The following is a 20083-nucleotide window of genomic DNA, read 5'->3' on the forward strand; positions in this document are numbered from 1 at the left end:
GATAAGGGAGTCTATTAAGGTCATCTCCAGTGGCAGCAAAATGCTTAGAAACCAAGTCTGTTTACTCCAAGATAGACACTTTTGCCCCCCACTAGATGGGAAAGGCAGATGTTTTTATGTCCAGTTCCATTCTGATCAAGAGTACACATTGCAAGATTGTGGCAGAACAATCTGTGGCTGTGAAAGTAGACCTCACCGGCCTGTGAGGTCTGACTGGCTGAGTTTAGTTATTCAATGGCTGAGTAACCAACCAACAAGAAAGACATCATTATTACTAGCATTCTTACAGCACCCATCACATATACACAAAATAGAAGCAAAAGGTTCTGCCCTCAGGGACTTAATATTGTAGCAGACAGGTACATAAACATTTTCATCCCAAAATGACATAATTAAACAAAGAACAACTAGAAGAATCATTAAAACAATGGCAAGCTGAAAACACTAAATCTAGCAATGCTGTAAAGAAATAGACTCTTGGAGGGTTAAACAAAGAACAGAAGCCTTGAAAATGTAATGAAATATACCAAGCTTCAGATTACTAAAATAAAAACTCTTACCAAAACTGCTCATCACATTTTGAAAAGTTAACATTTTAATACCTTCGTTTCACTTGTCAGCCTTACTCAAAACAATTATGTGAATGTTCAATTTCCCTCTTTCTAGGAAAGTTATATATTCTGTAACTTTTCCTATTTAAGAGGAATGAACTTATAATAGAGGTTTCCCATCAGCATGATGTGGGAAAGAGATCACAGCAGTGTGGTTTCATTGTGCTGTTCGTCCACCGTCCTCAGAAGTAACCTACATAAAATGAACCTGATCATTTTATCCTATACATAGTAAAAGTTGCAACACATCCAAGAATCACTTTTATAAAAAGTAAAAGGGGGGGGGAAGCATTTCTTTGAGTTCAGTTTTAAACATTAATTTTACTTGTTTGATAACCTCATATCATATTTTATTTATACACTATTTACCATGGCCTTATAATATGACCAAACCATTTTAACCCTTAGCACTTTGTTGAATTATTAACAAAATAAGCAAAGCTAAAGAGAAAAATAACCAGTGACAGGAAGAATTTATTTAGGAACTGGGCCAAATAGTAAAAATTATAATCATTCTTTCAAAAAAATAATGTTATCCTTATTAAAAATACAACTCAGCTAAAAAACAAATACAAAAATACCTCTCTAATATTTCCTTAGTATACTCAAGGAATTCACATTCATAGCCAATTGCTTTCCATTTAAATATTTACTGAATTTTATGGAACGATAAATAGGGCTTCCCAGTTGGCACTACGGGTAAAGAACCCATCTGGCAAGGCAGGAAACGCAAAAGATGTGGGTTCGATACCTGGATCAGGAAGATCCCTTGGAGGAGGGTGGGGCAACCCACTCCAGTATTCTTGCCTAGAGAATCCCATGGACAGAGGATACAGTCCATAGGGGCTGCAGAGTCAGACACAACTAAAGCAACTTAGCAGGCAGGGGTGATAAACAACAATTTAAATGACAATTCGGAACTACCAATAGGTTTCATTAGAATTACTAACGGTGCATCAAACAATTATTTCATGATATTTTCTAATCCCTAAGACTTAGTTCCACCACAAGAAAATATACTTTAATAAACAAGAGCTTAAAATCTGAATTAAAAGTTTGATCATCAACTTTTTTTGGCAGGAGAGGAATAGGGCTTGATATATCTCTAGAGCATCAAGAGAAAGACCACTGGGCCAAATCAGACCCTAAATAGTTACAGGAGGTGATAACACACGCAGCGACAGTGACATCTAGTGTTAACAACTGCAAGCCACCAGCCTGCCATTAGACCCTCCCAACCGCTAACAAACAACTATTCAAAGCTTCTCTTCTTTAAAAACCAACAAAGATAACTTCTGCCTTGTATCCAAAGATGACTCATAATCAAAGTGTTTCAATAAGGTTTTTTTCCAGACATTAAAAAAAAAAATCTTAAGAGAAAAACATCTTAGAGAGTATAACACAATAGACCTAAAAGTAAAGAGCATTGTTTATTCAGTGTGGCCAACACCTTTAACTACTCCCCCTGGCTACAGGTTAATGCAGAAGTAATCTGGGACAAGGCCTGATGAGCGTACCTTAGACATTTAAACTTCCAGTGACTATAAAAGCAAAGATCTTGCACAAGCTAGTACTTGATGACACATCAAGAAAAAGCAATTTAGGACATTTCAGGAATACCTGAAGAAGATTAAATCAAAAACAAACAAACAAAAACAACTTTAGCTGTTGCACTGAGAAACAAGCTCTACATTTTAGCCCTTGCTACCTCCAATATTTTTGTTGCTTTGAAAGGTCCACTTATTAAACAGTAGATATTTTTGCCTAGGGGCTTAGCATTTGGCAGCATAGGTTCATTTACTATATTATTTTTAATAGTTTTATGCTCTAGATCAATCTATAAAAGTAAGCAAAATTCTAAAAATTATTTTTGGCCAGAACGATATTTTGTAAAAAATAAAGTTAGCATTAGATGAAGCTTACCTATTTTTTTTGGAAAGTTCATCCTTTCCCCTTTTAACTCCAAATATTCTTGTGATCAAGGTACTGAAGAGAAGCGTGGATGAATTTCTCACCTGTGTAAAAATACACAATACAGGTTAAGAAATATTCATGGCATGAAACCAACATTTACAATGTTCAAACTAGACATTCAAAACCATTACCCGATTGCCTAGTGTGTGGCTAAAGAAGATATAGTTGTGTTCATAAAATAAGACAATTTTCAATAACTTTATAGCAATTACTTCATTACTATGAAGGACTTCCTCTTAAACTGAGCTTGACAATCCAACCACATGTACACAACATAGCTTTTTCCTATACTTCTTTACAACCACCAACTGTTGCATTATCTCTTTGTACCTGTATCATCAAGTAACAGTTTTTAAAACAACAAAACCAATAAATTCATTTTTCTACATCACCTCTGATGAATATCCCAAGAAAGAGCTTAGCTCTTCCCTTTTATTTTCTACAATCATTTACCTATGAGAAAATACTTAACAGATCTAACTCAATGGATCCACATTATTAATATGGCCAATAAAATACTAATCTGCTTCCCAACCAATGTATCAAGACAGTTTCCTATATCATAAAAATATCTTGAATATCATGGCATATTGTGCTGTGCTCAGTTGCTCAGTAGTGTCTGACTCTTTGGGACCCCATGGACTGTAGTCTGCCAGGCTTCCCTAACCATGGGGATTCTCCAGACAAGAATACTGGAGTGGGTTGCCATGCCCTCCTCCAAGGGACTCCCCAACCCAGGGATCGAACCCAGGTCTCCTGCACTGCAGGTGGATTCTTTACCATCTGAGCCACCAGGGATATTGAAAGTGAAAGTGAAAGTCCGTCATTCGTGTCTGACTCTTTGCGACCCCATCAACTATACAGTCCATGAAATTCTCCAGGCCAGAATACTGCAGTGGGTAGCCTTTTCCTTCTCCAGGGGATCTTCCCAACCCAGGGATTGAATCCAGGCCTCCTGCATTGCAGGCGGATTCTTTACCAGCTGAGCCACAAGGGAAGCCCTATACCAGGGATATTGGGCTTCCTCAATTACCTTGCCAAATCTGAGTAGAGATGTATAAATATGTACTGACTTCCCTAAGTATGTAAGGCTGTATACTAGCATGGAGAATATCCAGAAATAGAAGACACACACTAACTGCTAACACAGAGCTCATATTCTAATTAAATAGGAGTTATACAGTGTGTTAAAACAGCAATATAAGAAGAAAGGTAGCTGACAGTAACAATGTAGGATTTAGAAAACAGCTTCCCGAAACTCCTGCAGTAAGGATCACAAATTCAAATGCCCACAAAGGCAGTGAGTTACAGAGGCGGCAGAGGACTGGGTCTAAGGCAGGCACTATTAAGCTTAAGCTGAAGCTAATGCCCTGAGGAAAATGTAAGCCCGGTGTTGCCAGGTCTTCTGCTTTTTCAACAGAAGCCAGAAACCCTAAGTTTTATGTGAATTCTATTTTGAAATATTGGCAACAAATTAAAGAAAAAAAAAAAAAAAAAACATATTGTGGGAGCCAAATAAAACACAGTTGTGGGCCAGATTTGACGTATCAGCCACCAGTGTGTAACCTCTCCTCCAGAAGCACATGACCGACTCAATTTCTGTGTGGTAACTCTTGAAATGGACCACAGATACACTGGCACAATTCATACCTTAATTGCAATGAAACCCTAAAACTGGACAAGCTCACTTACATCCATTCCACAGTTAACAAACATTAATGAAATCCCTGATATCCCCAAACAAGTCACTCTGTCCTGGTACTCTAGTGACATCCCCTCTGACCTAGCTCAGGTCTTACCTCTCACCTAGTCTATGGACTTGGTTCCCAAAGACTCCTTAGGTTGAAGATGACTTAGTAAAGACATCCATGACCCTATCACCTTGAGATGGACAGGTACACACTGCTATATTTAAAATTAACAACCAACAAGGACCTACTGTGTAGCACAGGGAACTCTGCTCAATGTTATGCTGCAGCCTCGATGGGAAGGGAGTTTGGTGGAGAACAGATACATGCATATGCATGGCTGAATCGCTCTGTTGTGCTCCTGAAACTACCACAACATTGTTAATAGGTTACATGCCAAAATAAAATAAAAAGTTGGGGTTTGTTGGGTTTTTTAAAGAATCACACAAAAGCATAAAAAGAAAAGAAAAATCAATACACAAAGTTCATCTTGCCCTAAACCAAACTTTCTGACAAAGACTGCCAGAGGCAGTAAAGTTAAGACAGGACTTCCTGGAGAGGAAAGGGGAAGCCTGAGGAGGCACACTTTATCAAAACTATAGAGGACTGTTTTACAGATTGAATGAGCACCTGCAGAAGGAAAACTCCCTTGTTTGATTCAATAGGCTGAAGGCAGGAGACACATAATGTCTTTGAGTAATGTCAAGATGGATCAGATGGATTACCATCCTGATCCATTCACCTTCAAGTTCCCTCATTAGTAGCCAATGACTACCATTAATTTTTCCAGTAGATACAGCAAATTAGTGGTGTTCTACCATTAGTTATAATTTTTAGAAAAACTACCATTAAAAAAAAAAAAAGCTTTCCCTCATGAGCTATTTGGTCATTCTGTTATTAGTTAATACAGAATTATTTCCATAAATTTACCACTTTGCAGAATAATGAGTTCATGCCACAGTAATCTCCAAAGGTGACCAAAAGATAAACTTATAAGACATTTAAAAATTAATTATCCTTTTATTGAGATATAATTCACATATCATAAAATTCACCATCTTAAAGGGTACTCTTCAGTAATTTTTACTATATTCACAAAGTAGAAATGATCACCACTACTTAATTCCAGAACATTTTCATGACTCCAAAATGAAACTCTATATACATTAACAGTCATTTCCCATCTTCCCGCACTAGGCAAGACTTTCTGTCTCTATGGATTTGCCTATTCTGGACATTTCACATTCGTGCAACCTTTTGAAATGAATTTCATGAAAGCATGAATTTCATGCTTGCATTCTCAAGGTTCACCCACGTTGTAGCATTTGTCAGCATGTCGTTCCTTTTTGTGACTGAATAATATTCCCGTTTATGGATATACTACATTAAAAAAATCTACTCATCATTTGATGAACACTGGGTTGTTTCTACTTTTTGTCTATTATGGATAATGGTGCTATGAACACTCATGTACAACTTTTTGTGTGAATGTTTTCACTTTTCTCGGGTATACACCAAGAAATGAACCTGCTGGGCCATGTGGTAACTTTATGTTAACCTTTTGAGAAACTGCCAAAGTGGCAGCACCATTTACACTCTTACCAGCAGTATAAGAGGATTTCATTTTCACCAGTTCTCCAAATCTTTCACAATAATTGCTATTGTTCATCTTTTAAATTACAGCTATCCTACTGGGTATGAAATGGACGGCTCACTAAGGTTTTGACTTGTATTCTCCCGATGCTTTTGACTTGCATTCCTCAATGCTGCTAAATCTTCCCATTTACTGAGGCCTTCTTTAATTTCTTTGAACAATGGTTTGTAAGTTTCACTGCACAAATCTTTTACTTCTTTTGTTACACTATTCCTAAATATTTTATTTTTGATGTTTCTATAAATACACATGTTTTCTTAACTTCATTTTTGATTATTTATTGGTAGTGTACAGAAATACATCTGATTTTTGTACACTGATTTTGTGTCCTACAACCCTGCTAAACTTGTTTATTAACCCTAAGTGTGTGTGTGTGTGTGTGTGTGTGTGTGTGTGTGTGTACTTCTTAGGATTTTCTATATATAAGTGCGATCAAAAATTAGAAATAGTTTTGCATCTTCTTTCCAATCTGGCTATTTATTTCTTTTTCTTGCCCAATTCCCCTACCTACAATCTCCAGTACAATGTTCAATAGATGTGACAAGAGTGGATATCTTTGTCCTATTCAAAATCTGAGGGTAAAAGCTTTCAGTCTTTTACCATTAAGTGCATTGTTGACTATGGATTTTTCATTGATAGCCTTCATCAGATTGAGAAAGTTCCCTTCCATTTCTAGTTTATTAAGTGTTTTTAACATGAAATAGTGTTAGATTGTGTCAACTGCTTTTTACCTCTGCTTAAATGATCATGTGGTTTTTCATTCTTTATTCATATATTAATTGACTTCCATATGTTGAAGTATATATACTGTTTTTAAAATGTAGATATTATTCAACATAGTGTTTTAAAAAATTATTGTAAATGTAGACCAAAAAACTAGCATGAAGACTACATGTTACTTAAGCTAGAACAGTGTCCTTGTTTCTGTGTGATACTATTAATAGTTGAAGAATACCTGTTTTAGGTACCCTTTTTAATTTTCTAACAGTTCACCCATACTTTCTGTCCCTGTTCATTGTTGTTTGGTCTCTAAGTCATGTCCAACTCTCTTTGCGACCTATGGACTGCAGCATGCCAGGCTTCCCTGTCCTTCACCATCTCCTGGAGTTTGATCAAATTCATGTCCATTGAGTCAGTGATGCTAGCTAATCATCTCATTCTCTGCGGCCTTCTCCTTTTGCCCTCAAGCTTTCCTAGCATCAGGGTCTTTTCCAATGAGTAGGCTTTTCACATCAGATGGCCAAAGTATTAAGTTTCAGCTTCAGCCCTTCCAATGAATATTCAGGACTGATTTCCTTTAGGATTGACAAGTTTGATCTTCTTGCAGTCCAAAGGACTCTCAAGAGTCTTCTCCAGAATCACAGTTTGAAAGCATCAATTCTTCAGTGCTGAGCTTTCCTTATGGTACAACTCTCACAGCCATACAGGACTACTGGAAAAACCATAGCTTTAATTAGGCAGGCCTTTGCCAGCAAAGTGATGTCTCTGCTTTTTAATAGACTGTCTAGGTTTGTCATAGCTTTCCTTCCAAGAAGCAACTATCTTTTAATTTCATGGCTGCAGCCATAATCTGCAGTGATTTTGGAGCCCAAGAAAATAATATTTATCACTGCTTCTACTCTTTCCCCTTCTATTTGCCAAGAAGTGAAGGGATCAGATGCCACGATCTTAGTTTTTTAAATGCTGGGGTTCAAGCCAGCTTTTTTACGCTCTTCTTTCACCTTTATCAAGAAGCTCTTTAGTTCCTCTTGACTTTCTGCCATGAGAGTGGAATCATCTGTATATCTGAGGTTGTTGATATTTTTCCCAGCAATCTTGATTCCAGCTTGTGATTCATTCAGCCCAGCATTTTGCATGATGTACTCTGCATATAAGTTAAATAAGCAGAGTGACAATACACAGCCTTGTCATACTCCTTTCCCAATTTTGAACAAGTTAGTTGTTTTATCTCCAGTTTTTAACTGTTGCTTCTTGGCCTGCATACAAGTTTCTCAGGAGACAGGTAAAGTGATCTGGTACTCCCATCTCTTTAAGAAGTTCCCACAGTTTGTTGTGATCCACATGGTCAAAGGCTTTAGCGTAGCACGTCCTCGTTCAGTCTAAAGCTAATGAGGAGGAGAACTAAGAAGTACAATTGAGAAAAAGTCTGTGACTAACTGACAAACTGCATCATCAACTCCTAAAACACTGATAGTAAACACTAATGTGAGTCACAGATGTTAAATCTTAACATGGGTAATGAAAAAGTTCATATACAGTGATAGCATATTTTGAAAAACTCACAGCAGGAATGGCCATGAAAACAGTCCTGCTTATTAGCAAGGAAGGACCAAGGAGAATGCAAATTTAAAGGAAAGGAATGATAGAAAAGAGTAAGTTGAGATAAAGTTAGAAAGGGACAGAATAGAATGGTTCCCAAATAACTCTAGCTATAATCAATCCTTATCACAAGCAAAATACCAGAAAACCTGTTCCCTTACTGCCATCACACCCTCAACATACGGCTCCTAGAGATTTGGTATTTGGCTACAAACTGACAACTGCTAAAGTTTTTCCTGAGTACATACGCTTTTTCTTTCCTTTCTGGTACGAAGAAGTTTTCATACAGATCTGTAAGATACAGAAGAGCTAGGTAAATGAAAATAAGGTTGCACAAAGCAGTGTGTGTGTGTGTTTCTGAGTGTGTGAATGTGTGTGTATTCTGAGTGTGTATGTATGCATGTGCACATATGTATGTCTGTGTTAGTCACTCAGTCATGTCTGACTCTTCACAACCCCACAGACTGTAATCCATCAAGTTCCTCTGTCCATGGAATTCTCCAGACAAGAATACCAAAGTGGATAGCCATTCCCTTCTCTAGAAGATCTTCCCGACCCAGGGATCGAACCAGGGTCTACTGCATTGCAGACAGATTCTTTACTGTTTGAGTCACTCGGGAAGCCCTATATTATACATTTTTCTTATACGTTTGTATTTTCTTATATAACATGAATTTCTTCAATAATAAGAATGCTGCCTTAACAAATATTTAAAAATATGAATGAAGAACCTACCATGTGCAATCACTATGTGGTCTGATCATTTACATATCATGTATCTTCACTCTTCATGGACAGTCATGTCCTTGAGGGTGGAATTATGAAATATTTTGTCTAGTGCACACAGTGCCAGTTTATCCTAAAAAGAAATCTTTCTGAAAAAATTAAATGGGATTTTGATTCTAATTCGCCTTCCATCACTTCTTAGCCATGGACCTTGAAAACAACATCTAAAACTTCAAGTCTCAAATCCCTCATCTGCAATCTAGGAAAACCGTACTAGGATTTCTGGTCCTATGATTAGGGGGAGGGTTAGCCCTGACTGGAATTTGGAGTGACTTTCTTCCAAAATAACAAGACACTTTTCCCACAACAGGAGAAAAGAAGAGACAGAGCTTCCAGTAGCCCATACATCACCTATGGGTGAATTAAGGAAAAAGCACTCTTCCTGTGAGTGAATAAAACTCCACGCCATGGCATGTAGAGCATGGCTGGGTTTCAGCACCGCACAGCTCTCAGCCTGGCACCCTTGCAGCAAGCTTACAACCACCAGAGGGCCTGCAGACAGTGCCAACAAGGGCACAGAGTGCACAGGGCAGCACTGCTGGGAAGATCTGAAAGGCCCTTTGTTCTCCTCTGAAACCCACTGCATACTGTAAACCAGAGGTGGCCCAAAGAGATGCAAAGTCAGATGCACTGGATAGAAATATAAACCTGGTGTGGGTCTTGGCAGGGCCCTAATGTGGCCTACTCAACAGAGCTTCCAGGCAAACAAAAGGATGCGTTACCTGTCCAGCAATGAGGATACAGGGAAGAAGATCAGGCATCTGAACATAAAAAAGGGAATGCCCAGAAATGTCTCCAATCCCAAAACTTGCCTGGAAAATTCTCAGTTTCCATGGGTAAACACACCTAGAAAATTACGTTTAAAAATTGTAATTTTTAACTAAACAAGCATCATCTAACATATGTGTTGAAGATTATCACTTGCCACCACCTTTACTCATATTTCTCTATTCTGAGCCACCATCATCACTTGGCAGAATTATTACAATATCTTCCTGAGTGGTTTTCCACCTCCCCTCACCTCACAATCAAGACTCCATTTTTCACTCCATCAGTCAAATCCAAGCACCCCCCTACTGTGAAACTCTCTCAGGCAGGATTTCTCAACAGCAAGCATCAAACCCCAGACACCAACGGTGGCTGCGGCTCCTTCATCCATTTGCAGACTCGGATGAGACTCGGCCTCATGTGGCACTGGATCTGGCTTCTCTAGCGGCTGCTCAAGGGTTGTGCCAACACCTGCCCGCATTGTGAACTTTGACCAGCAGAGACAGAGGGTGGGACTGTTCCCAGAGCTGGTAGTTTCACACGGCCTGGCTAGAAGAAGCACCACACGATGAGACAAGGAGCTCAGTTTTCCTCCAAGTTAACCTGTAAGGCCTGCTTGTTAATGTCTTTTCTCACCTCACTTCCCAACATTCCTGCTGCTTTGGGTTTGTATCATTCAATAAAAACTTAGCACCTAGGCTACATCTTCAGCTCTGTTTTCAGGGGGACAGGTCAAAACCCTACAAGATAAGGAAGATGTACTTATTCACTACATTTCCTGAAATATGCAAAATGTTCCCCAATAATATCACAGATTCTGATTCACAAATAATAGTGTGTGTTCTTGGAAAGTTACTTCTCCTCTCTGAAACTTGTTTTTCTTATCTATAAAACAGGGGTTCTAATAATAGAATCTACCTAGCAGGATTATTCCAAGCATTAACTGTGGTAATGTAATTCTGCCAAGCACAAGGAAAACAGTCAATGAGACAGTCATTATTATGATTATGTCTTACTTATCCTTGTATTTCTAGTGTTTAACATTTTGCAATAATACATTTCCCCTGCATTTTAAAAATGCCTAATAGGTGGTAAAGATGGAGAGATGTGTGTGGTCTTAATACAGATTAAGAATCTGTACAAATATATACATGAATGCTTCTTAGAAAATGTTCCTTTACTGCAAAATTAAAATTAAGCTTGTTTTACCTTTTTTTTTTTCCCCATCTAACCTACCAAGAAAAACAATTAGGTCAAAAGTACAGATGGAGTCACCTTTACGAACAAGATATATTCCTGAGAAGATGTGTACAAATAAGATTTTTCTAAATCAAACCATATTTCACACACCGTCAGGAAAAAGCACTCTTTAAAGAACTTTACACAGAATGCTACAGTGAATTGTTTTGTAAAACGAAGACTTCTTCACATTCATTATGTTGACAGGGTACTGGGGTTACCTTAGATCAGGCTCTTACATGGGAGTATGGATCATTATAGCTGTGATGTTTATTTCTTCTGGTAAACAAACAAACTGAATAGAAACAAAAAGATTCCTTTATAACCAGTGTTAAAAGGGAAGATTCCTCCCAAATAAAACTATATATAAGCACTTACATATATTTGTGCAGGCTATTAAGGGTATATGTGAGTAGTACACACATGTAAAAGCCGTATAGAAAAAAAGAGAGAACATATTGGAATACTAAAAATTATTATATCTGTATGGTAGTTAAACAGGTGACTTCTCCTTTTATGCTTTTATTTTCAAACTTTCTGCAGTGCACATGTGTTACTGTTTAAAAGGTCTTTTCAGAAGACTTTTCCAAAAAAATGATTCATTCATTTCTAATACTTTTAGTTTTGCCAGTTGGAAAAGTCGCTGGGTTTCACTCTCTGGAAGGCCTTTCACAGAGAACATTTGTCTGTACTTGTGGAATGAATGGAGTAAAGAAAACAATACTGGGGTTTCTGGCAATCAGTTTTATGATCTCTACTCTTCCTGACGGTCAAGCCACATTCCTACCTGCCTCTCCTGACTGTATACGGGTATTGCTCTGTTTTCCTGTAAATGCAAAAGGTAAACACCGTGTCCTCAGGAGTAGTTAGGCAATGCTCCTAGGCAGGATTGCAGACATTTACCTTTCTTACAGGAAGACCTACAGTTTTCCAGGCAACAGTTGGCAACCTTGAGGATTCCTCTTTACACTGGGAGTCTGTGCCCTGGGCTACACTGCAATATACTGACTCTCAATTAGAGGCTCATCAGAGAGTCATGAAATGGTGTGTGCAGCTCGCTGATTGGGAAATCTGCTTTTCTAGTAAATTCTCTTATTCTGCAGATCTAGCTTCTTTTCTCCTCTCCCTTTACTAATCTTCTTTTTTTTTCTAATGACACAGGCAAGTGCCTGCAAACCACAGGTTAGTGTCCTTTATTCCATAAGGCACAGTGATGCAGGAAAACAATAAAATCATGGTGTTTTCTCCAGTCAGAAAGAAAAAAAGGTTAACGTTTACTTTCTTAAATCCAACAACTGTATTAGGTATTGCCAACAATCTTATAATTCTCAATCAAAAAGTTTTTGGATATATTGCAAAAAACAAAACAAAATAAGCGACTCAACATTTAACCTCCATTTTAATCTTTTGTGATTGTCTTTTTCACCTTTTGATAGAGTATATTTCCAGCATTCACTCAACACACTGATACCCAGGGCCTACAACATCCAAAAGAAAGACACATTGAGATACTCAAAGTTGTTTTGCTTCCAGCTCAACATCAAGTGGAAATCAAAACATCAAATGAGATATCACTTCATACTTGTTAAGATGTCTATTACCAAAAAACCCAGAAAATAACAAGTGCTGGTGAGGATGTGAAGAAACCGGAACTTTTGTGAACTGTTGATCGGAGTATAAAACAGTGCTGCCATTGCGGAACACAGTTCCTCAAAAAACTAGACACAGAATTAGTATATGATATATGCAAATGACTTGAAAGCAGCGACTCAAACAGTTACTTGTACATCAATACAAGTATACAAGATCACTACAACATTATTCTCAACCGCCAAAGAGAAACAGTTTAAGTGTTCATCAACAGGTGAATGAATAAACAAAATGTCAAATATCCACACAATGGTATTTCATTCAGCCTTAAAAAAGAATGAAATTACGATACATGCTACAACATGGATGAACCCTGAAAACACCACGCTAAATGAAATAATCCAGACACGAAGAACAAATATTATATGACTCTACTTACATAAGGTGCCTAGAATAGGCAAATTCACAGAGACAAAAAGTCGAACAGAGACTACCAGGGGTTGGGAGGAAAACGGTGGAGGGGAGTTATTATCCAGTGGGTACAGAGCTTCTGTTTGGAATGATGAAAAAGCTCTGAGAATGGAGTGGTAATGACTGTGCAACACTGTGAATATAATTAATACCACTGAAATGTATAGTTAAAATGGTTTTAGTTTTTTTAAAAAAGATAATTGACAATTGAAACAAAAATAATAACAATGTAGTGTGAATTTACAATATACATAAAGCAAAATCTATCCTAAGAGCACAAAGATTGGGAGGAGAGAAATGGGAGTACATATTGCTAAGTTCTTAAACTTTAAAGGAAATGGTAAAATATTACTTGAGGACAGACTATGATGTTGAAGATATATATTAATACTATAAACTCTAAAGCAAACACTAAAATAATAAAACAAAGAGTTATGGCTAATCAGCCAATACAGGAGACAGAATGTAACTGTAAAATACCAAGGGTCAAAATGTAGCTTGACTCAAGGATTTATCCCTTGGAGTAACTCCTTAACAAAATGCAGTACATATTTTTTATCATTCACTGAAAGGTTAGTTTATTAAAATCTACTCATAAGTGTAATTAAGTCAATGAAAATAAATGACAAATGCACTTACTGCCCAGACTGGGGATGTAAAGCCCAGAATCGCGGCCTTAGTTCCATCAGCAACATAAGGGATAATAATTTCTCCCAGACGTGTATCTCTGAACAAGGCTCTAAGGATATTTAAAGCATGAACCTAGAATAAAAAGTTCAAAATTAGTTGTAGGCTGAAGACCATGGTAATTTCAGATCTGTATATATCCAGTAGCAAACAAAAAATTTACCAAATTACAGGAAGAAATGAATAATTCACAAATAAAATTGATTTTTAATAAAACATGCCTAATAATTGATAAATCCATTTTTTTAAGTTAGCAAGATTTGAACAATGCAATACAAAAGCCTGATCCAATGGACCTATATAAAATCCTATACCTAGGAAATACAGGCAATACATTCTCTTCAAGCACACATGAAACATTTATTTTTAAAATGGCCTCAAACCTACCACAAGTAAAGCCTCAACAAGCACTAAAAAAATTAATTTCTTACAGATTATGCTCTGATCATAGTGCAATTAAGTTACAAATCAGTTTCCTTACATACTTTAAAAACTGACACATTTTAAAGCACAGTCCAAGAAAACAAATATTTAGAGGTGGATAATAATAAAGATGCTACACATTGACACTTGTGTGATGCATTTAAGTGGAATCTAAAAGAAACATACACCTTAAATGCATCTATTTAAAAAAAAACTATCATATATAGAAAGGATAAAAACAAGGTCCCACTGTATAGCACAGGAAACTATAATCAATATCCTATGATAAACCATAACAGAAAAGAAAATAAAAAACTGTATATATATAAAACTGAATCACCTTGCTGTACAGCAGAAATTAATAAAACATTGTAGATCAGCTATAATTTTAAAAATTGGAAAATATGTCCAATTAAGACAACAGAGAAAGAACAATAAATTAAAAATTGAAAAAGAAAATTTAAAAGATTCGAAAATTTTAAAATCAATGACTTAACTATGAGCATTAACAAAACCAAAAGATGATTCTTTGAAATAGAAACAAATCATGAGACTAACCAAGAAGAGAGAGAAGAAAATAAACAATGCCATGAATACTAAAGAGGACATGATTAAAGGTACATCAGAGTTAAAAAAACAAAATGTACATCAGAGTTACAAAGGTACATCAGTTATAAACTGACCAGTTTCCTAGTCAGAAAAATTTAGGGCAAAATGAACAATTTTCTAGAAAGCAGAACTAATCAAGCCAAATTCAAGGAGAAATGGAAAAGCTATAGAGACATTACCATTATATAAAGGAAATCAATAGTTAAAAATCTCCCACATAGACCAAAACAAAAGCAAGACACCAAACCCAACAAAATAACACAAACATTCATACACACAAAAGACCCACGTGACTTTATAGATAATTTCTACCAAATATTCAAAGAATAGATAATTCCAATCTTACTTAAACCATTAAGAGAAATGCCCAAGTTTGTTTCAACAGTCCAGTAGCCTGGCTATTAAATAGGCTATCAACTTTAAAAAAAAAAAAAAAAGAGGTAGGGACAACTACTTTGAGAAATGGTATCTATTAAAGGCTCAACCTGTACATACCCAATAACCACTCCTAAGTATCTACTCCAAAGAAATGTACATATATGTTCACCATTAAGCATGTAAAAGAATGTTCTTAAAAGCACTGTTCTTAATTACCTCAAATTTAAAACTATCCAAATGTTCACAACAGAACAGATAAACAAATTATATACTGAAAAGTGAAGGTATTAGTCTCTCAGTCGTGTCCGACTCTTTGTGACCCCATGGTCTGTAGCCTGCCAGGCTCCTCTGTCCACAGAATTCTTCAGGCAAGAATACTGGAGTGGGTTGCCATTTCCTTCTCCAGGGAATCTTCTCAACCCAGGGATCGAACGTGGGTCTCCTGCATTGCAGGCAGATTCTTTACCAACTGAGTCACTGCTGCTGCTAAGTCGCTTCAGTCGTGTCCGACCCTGTGCGACCCCATGGACGGCAGCCCACCAGGCTCCCCCGTCCCTGGGATTCTCCAGGCAAGAACACTGGAGTGGGTTGCCATTTCCTTCTCCAAAAAGTTCTAATTACATACTACTACATAGCAATGAAAATGCATAATTCACAACATGTATGATATCATAAACAAAATGTCAAAAGAAATTCTATCAGAGTATAGAATGTATGGCTACATTCATAAGAAGTTTTTTAAAAAAACAGGTAAACCTAAGGTGTTAAAACTAAGTTAGTGGTTATACTTGGGGGAAAGGTGCTGCTTAGAAGGCAGTATGAGTGGGCTTTCAAGTGCTAAAATGTTTCCCTTCTTGCTGAAGTGTGTTCACTCTGTGAAACTTTGTGGAGGCAAACATTTGTACACATCTCTGTATGCTTAGCATAATTCAACAAAAAACTCTCACATAAAAAAAGGACAGATACAGCATGAAAAAGGAAAAGCACAGCTTAATATCAGTTTCAAATCCAGTGAAAACATGTGAAATAAATTTTTTTTCAAATTTTTAAGTGAATCTAGCAACGTGTAAAAAAATTAACCATTTCAAAGTTAGGAGTTCATTGTCTTATTGTAAAGGTCATATTATATTAAAAAGTCAACATAATTCATGATATTTGCAAATTCTAGAAGAAAACATTTATCTCAAAAATGCTTAAAAGCGTTCAATAAAATCTAATTTCCTTGAAAAGAGGAAACCTACAGCAACTATCAGAAACAACCCAAGGATGCTGGCTATCTCTATTTCTATACAGAACTATTACTACGTGCCACCCAGCAGTTAAGAAAATTTTTTTAAAGAATCAGGAAAGGAAAGCAAATTTAGCATTACTTATGAAGGATATGATTATCTATAAAGAAAATGCATGGAATTTACAGATAAGTCATTAGCTGTATTACAGCAATTTAGGCAGGTGACTGAACATTTCACAAAAGATCTGTAAGACTTTTATGGAAAATTATCTTTTAATGTAATGAAAAACATTAAGAAAGATCTGAATAAATGGAGATATAAAGCCATCTGCATGAACTGAATCAAAAAAAGAAGTCATTTTTCCCAAATAATAAATTTAAATTCCAACCAAAATTCAAAAGGGCTTTCTGGGTGAACTTAACAAGCTGATTCTAAAACTTTTATGGCAGAGCAATGGGACAAGCACTGCCAAGGTAATTCCAAAGGGGGAAGAAAAGGAAATTCATTCTATCAGATATCAAAGCTTATTTAAAAAAAATACAGTAAATAAAATAGTGATTTAGGGACAGACTAACATAATAGAGCACAGAAACAGACACATATGTCGACAGAAATAGTATTTGAGATAAATGGTGTTAGTACAACAGTACAAGAGTAAAGGTGCATTATATAAAGAAAATATGAAATATCTTTCTGACTTGGTTATGGAAGGCTTTCTAAAACAATATCCAAATGCACAAACCACAAGGGCTGATATATTCCATTTTATTAAAATTTAAAACTTCTGGGCAATAACAATAATAAGCAAAGTGAAAAGAAGCAATAGACTGAGAGAAGACGTGTAATTCAAATAACAAAAAAGGAAAAAAAAAAAAATCAGGAAAACAATTTTAAAACAACAACAAAAAACCCAACTCCTGCCAGACAAAGACAACCAAGTTAAAGGTAGGCAAAGTCTTTAAAAAGGCAATGCACAGAGGTTATCCAAAAGACTAATAAATATACAGAGAGTTGTTAAAGCTACCAGTTGTCAGAAAAATACAAATAAAACTGGGGAACACAATAATTTCACACCAAGCAGAAAAGAAAACATTTATATATAGTGAAACTCGGCTCAGAAATTAAAATGAACTTGGAGCTCACTAACCTTAAAATATGTTGATTGGAAAAAACCCAAAATAAAACAATGTGTAGATAACACAATTCATATTCAAATAGGAAAAAAAAAGCTCTTAAAGAATGAAAAACACGCATGAAATTTTTCGTTTAGTGATTTATAGCTGAGAAGGAAAAAAGGGAAACAGAATATGGAGGCATCTAGAGTGTATTCAAACTGTAATGTTTTACTTCTTAAACTTGGAATTGGTTTTATGGATGTTGCTTAGTCGCCATACACTTTTATGTGCTGAAATATTTCAGATACATTAAAAAATATAGAGAAATAAACCATGGGAGAAAAGTAGCAAAGCAAATCATCTAACACCTAGAAGACTGGTCAGAGATGAAATATTAAATTTTTACTGATTTAATAAAAATGATCACTAATGGCAATGACTTTGAAGCCAAGTAAGGTAATCAAAGCACTCTTAAAAATCAAATGCCACTATTTTCAGATGTTCTTATTAAACAATAGTATTTTTCTAACTCGTAGTCTAAAAAGTGGAACCAGTTATATTTTTCACATTTTAGGGGGGAAAAAATCTTAAAGTGATTTCAGATCATTTCTGAAAGATGATCTGTAACTTTTCATTTAAAACTTTCAAAGAATTTTTACATCATACAGTCACAGGCCACTATGTGACATGTGTTAATAAACCCTATCCTTTCCCACTGGCCCACTTTCTGGCCCATGGGCTTCCCTTTAATACCTCCCACAGGCTCTGACATAAAACCATACGTACTTACTGTACTTGACTGTAAACTTCAGCTCTCAGTCTGTTCTCTACCTAACATGGGCCTCCACCAGGTGGGCAGGAACATCCTACCACGAGGCATTGGCTGAGAAAGCCTAGACAAGAAGTTTCTGACAGGTGTGTACTACCATGGAGTGGGGCGGAACTGTGAGGAACACTTAACCCAACTTCATACACACAAATAAGTATATACTTAATCCAACGTTAGCAGTGACAAAAAAGGACTAAGAATTAGCTAAAATTAAAATGTGACTATACCAAAAGCCAGACACTACATTTTAGGGGACAACCCAACTGCTAAATTTTAAAATATACATCAACTCAAAGCAGCACACACGAAATCTGAAAGTGATAGCACATTCATTTTTTAATTTTTAGATACAATTGTAATATTGTAAAATACCTTGTCTAAGTCAAATGTTTTCACTAGAGTTAAAAAACAGACCATCTTGGCTAATCTATACCAACTACAGCAATGGTTTATTTTGTGGACTAGAAAAACCAAACCAAAAGTAACCTCTCCAAATAAGCTTCAAATGTCTGTCTTATCTTCAGGGGCTCTGCATCTTTGACAGATTTTTTAAATTTTCTTTTTTAAGTACAGCAAAGATTTAAACCACTGACTTCCTAGCAGAGTTTGTGTATTTGCATTATTACCTTGGGGACTGTGCTTTGTGAGTCATCTGTAGGTCCAGCCAAAGAGATTAACTCTTTCATTGTTATTTTCAACAAATCCATTTTGCCTTTCTTAGGTTCGGATGCCAACAATGCCTATGGAAAAACAACAAAGAAATTATCAGGACTATTATTGTATATACACCGGTCTGCTATTCCCCAGAATGGATTCCCCAATGGGGTGTTAAGCAAGTTAATTAAGCTGTGTGACCTTGAGCAAGCAGCTTAACCTCTCCATCCCTCAGATACTTCACCTGTAAAATCAGGTGGTGATATTACAGAATCTCTACGGTTACCTCCAGTTTGGCTTGTTGATTATGTAATGCTAAGAGGCTGAAAACAGCTCCTGTTGATAACTCTTCTAGGACCATAACTGAGTGGCAGGTCTCAGATACAATAAGTTTGAATTATCCAACAAGAAACTTCCCTTTACTTGAAAAACAAAAAACCTCTGGATTAAATTTCTTGTAAGGATGTGGAAACTCCCTGGAGATAGATCAGTTATTCAACTCTTCATGAGAGGACTGGAGGCTGGAGGACTCTCAAACTGTAGCACTGGAAACTCCATGGGACAAAAGGAAATACTATGAACTTCAAAGAGGTCCTATATTTGAATGTTCAAGAGTTGCTTACTTTCTAACATTTTGATAAACATAAAAACAGTAGTATGAAACCACTTGAGGCAATAAAAAGGAGTAAGTACTTCCACATGCTACAATATGGATGAACCTTGAAACATGAGGCTAAGTCAAAGAGGACAAACACAAACACCACATTTTATATGATTCCATTTATACAGACAGAATATAGGTTAGTAGCTGTGTAGGACTGTGAGTAGCCAGAATATTTCATATATATGTAGCTACTGGCTGCCAAGAGTGAAAGCTTCAAGTCATTCAGCTTCTTCTGAAACATTTATAACCCATAAGGAGCAAAGTAAAAATACATAGGCAAAACAGGTTTAAAAAAGAAATTTCTCATAACATATTTATGCTCAGAAAATACATAAACTATCTTTTGACCATTCAAAAAAATTTTATATATATCTACACCAAAGGTAAGCTCA

The 20083-nt window shown here is 36.3% G+C and overlaps 1 protein-coding gene across 10 annotated transcripts in view; it reads right to left on the reverse strand.

Annotated features, from left to right (window-relative positions):
* THADA (THADA armadillo repeat containing) overlaps positions 1–20083 on the reverse strand; it is a 332984-nt gene that overhangs the window by 235147 nt on the left and 77754 nt on the right. For all 10 annotated transcript variants that reach the window (XM_025260937.3, XM_025260934.3, XM_044925857.2 and 7 more), the window contains 3 exons: positions 19000–19113; positions 13740–13862; positions 2535–2626 (listed from right to left, as the gene is read on the reverse strand). In XM_025260937.3, the coding sequence (XP_025116722.2) occupies positions 2535–2626; positions 13740–13862; positions 19000–19113 (329 nt within the window). The remainder of the gene's footprint in view (positions 1–2534; positions 2627–13739; positions 13863–18999; positions 19114–20083) is intronic.

Source organism: Bubalus bubalis, chromosome 12 (genome assembly GCF_019923935.1).
Source record: "Bubalus bubalis isolate 160015118507 breed Murrah chromosome 12, NDDB_SH_1, whole genome shotgun sequence".
Lineage (NCBI taxonomy): Eukaryota > Metazoa > Chordata > Mammalia > Artiodactyla > Bovidae > Bubalus > Bubalus bubalis.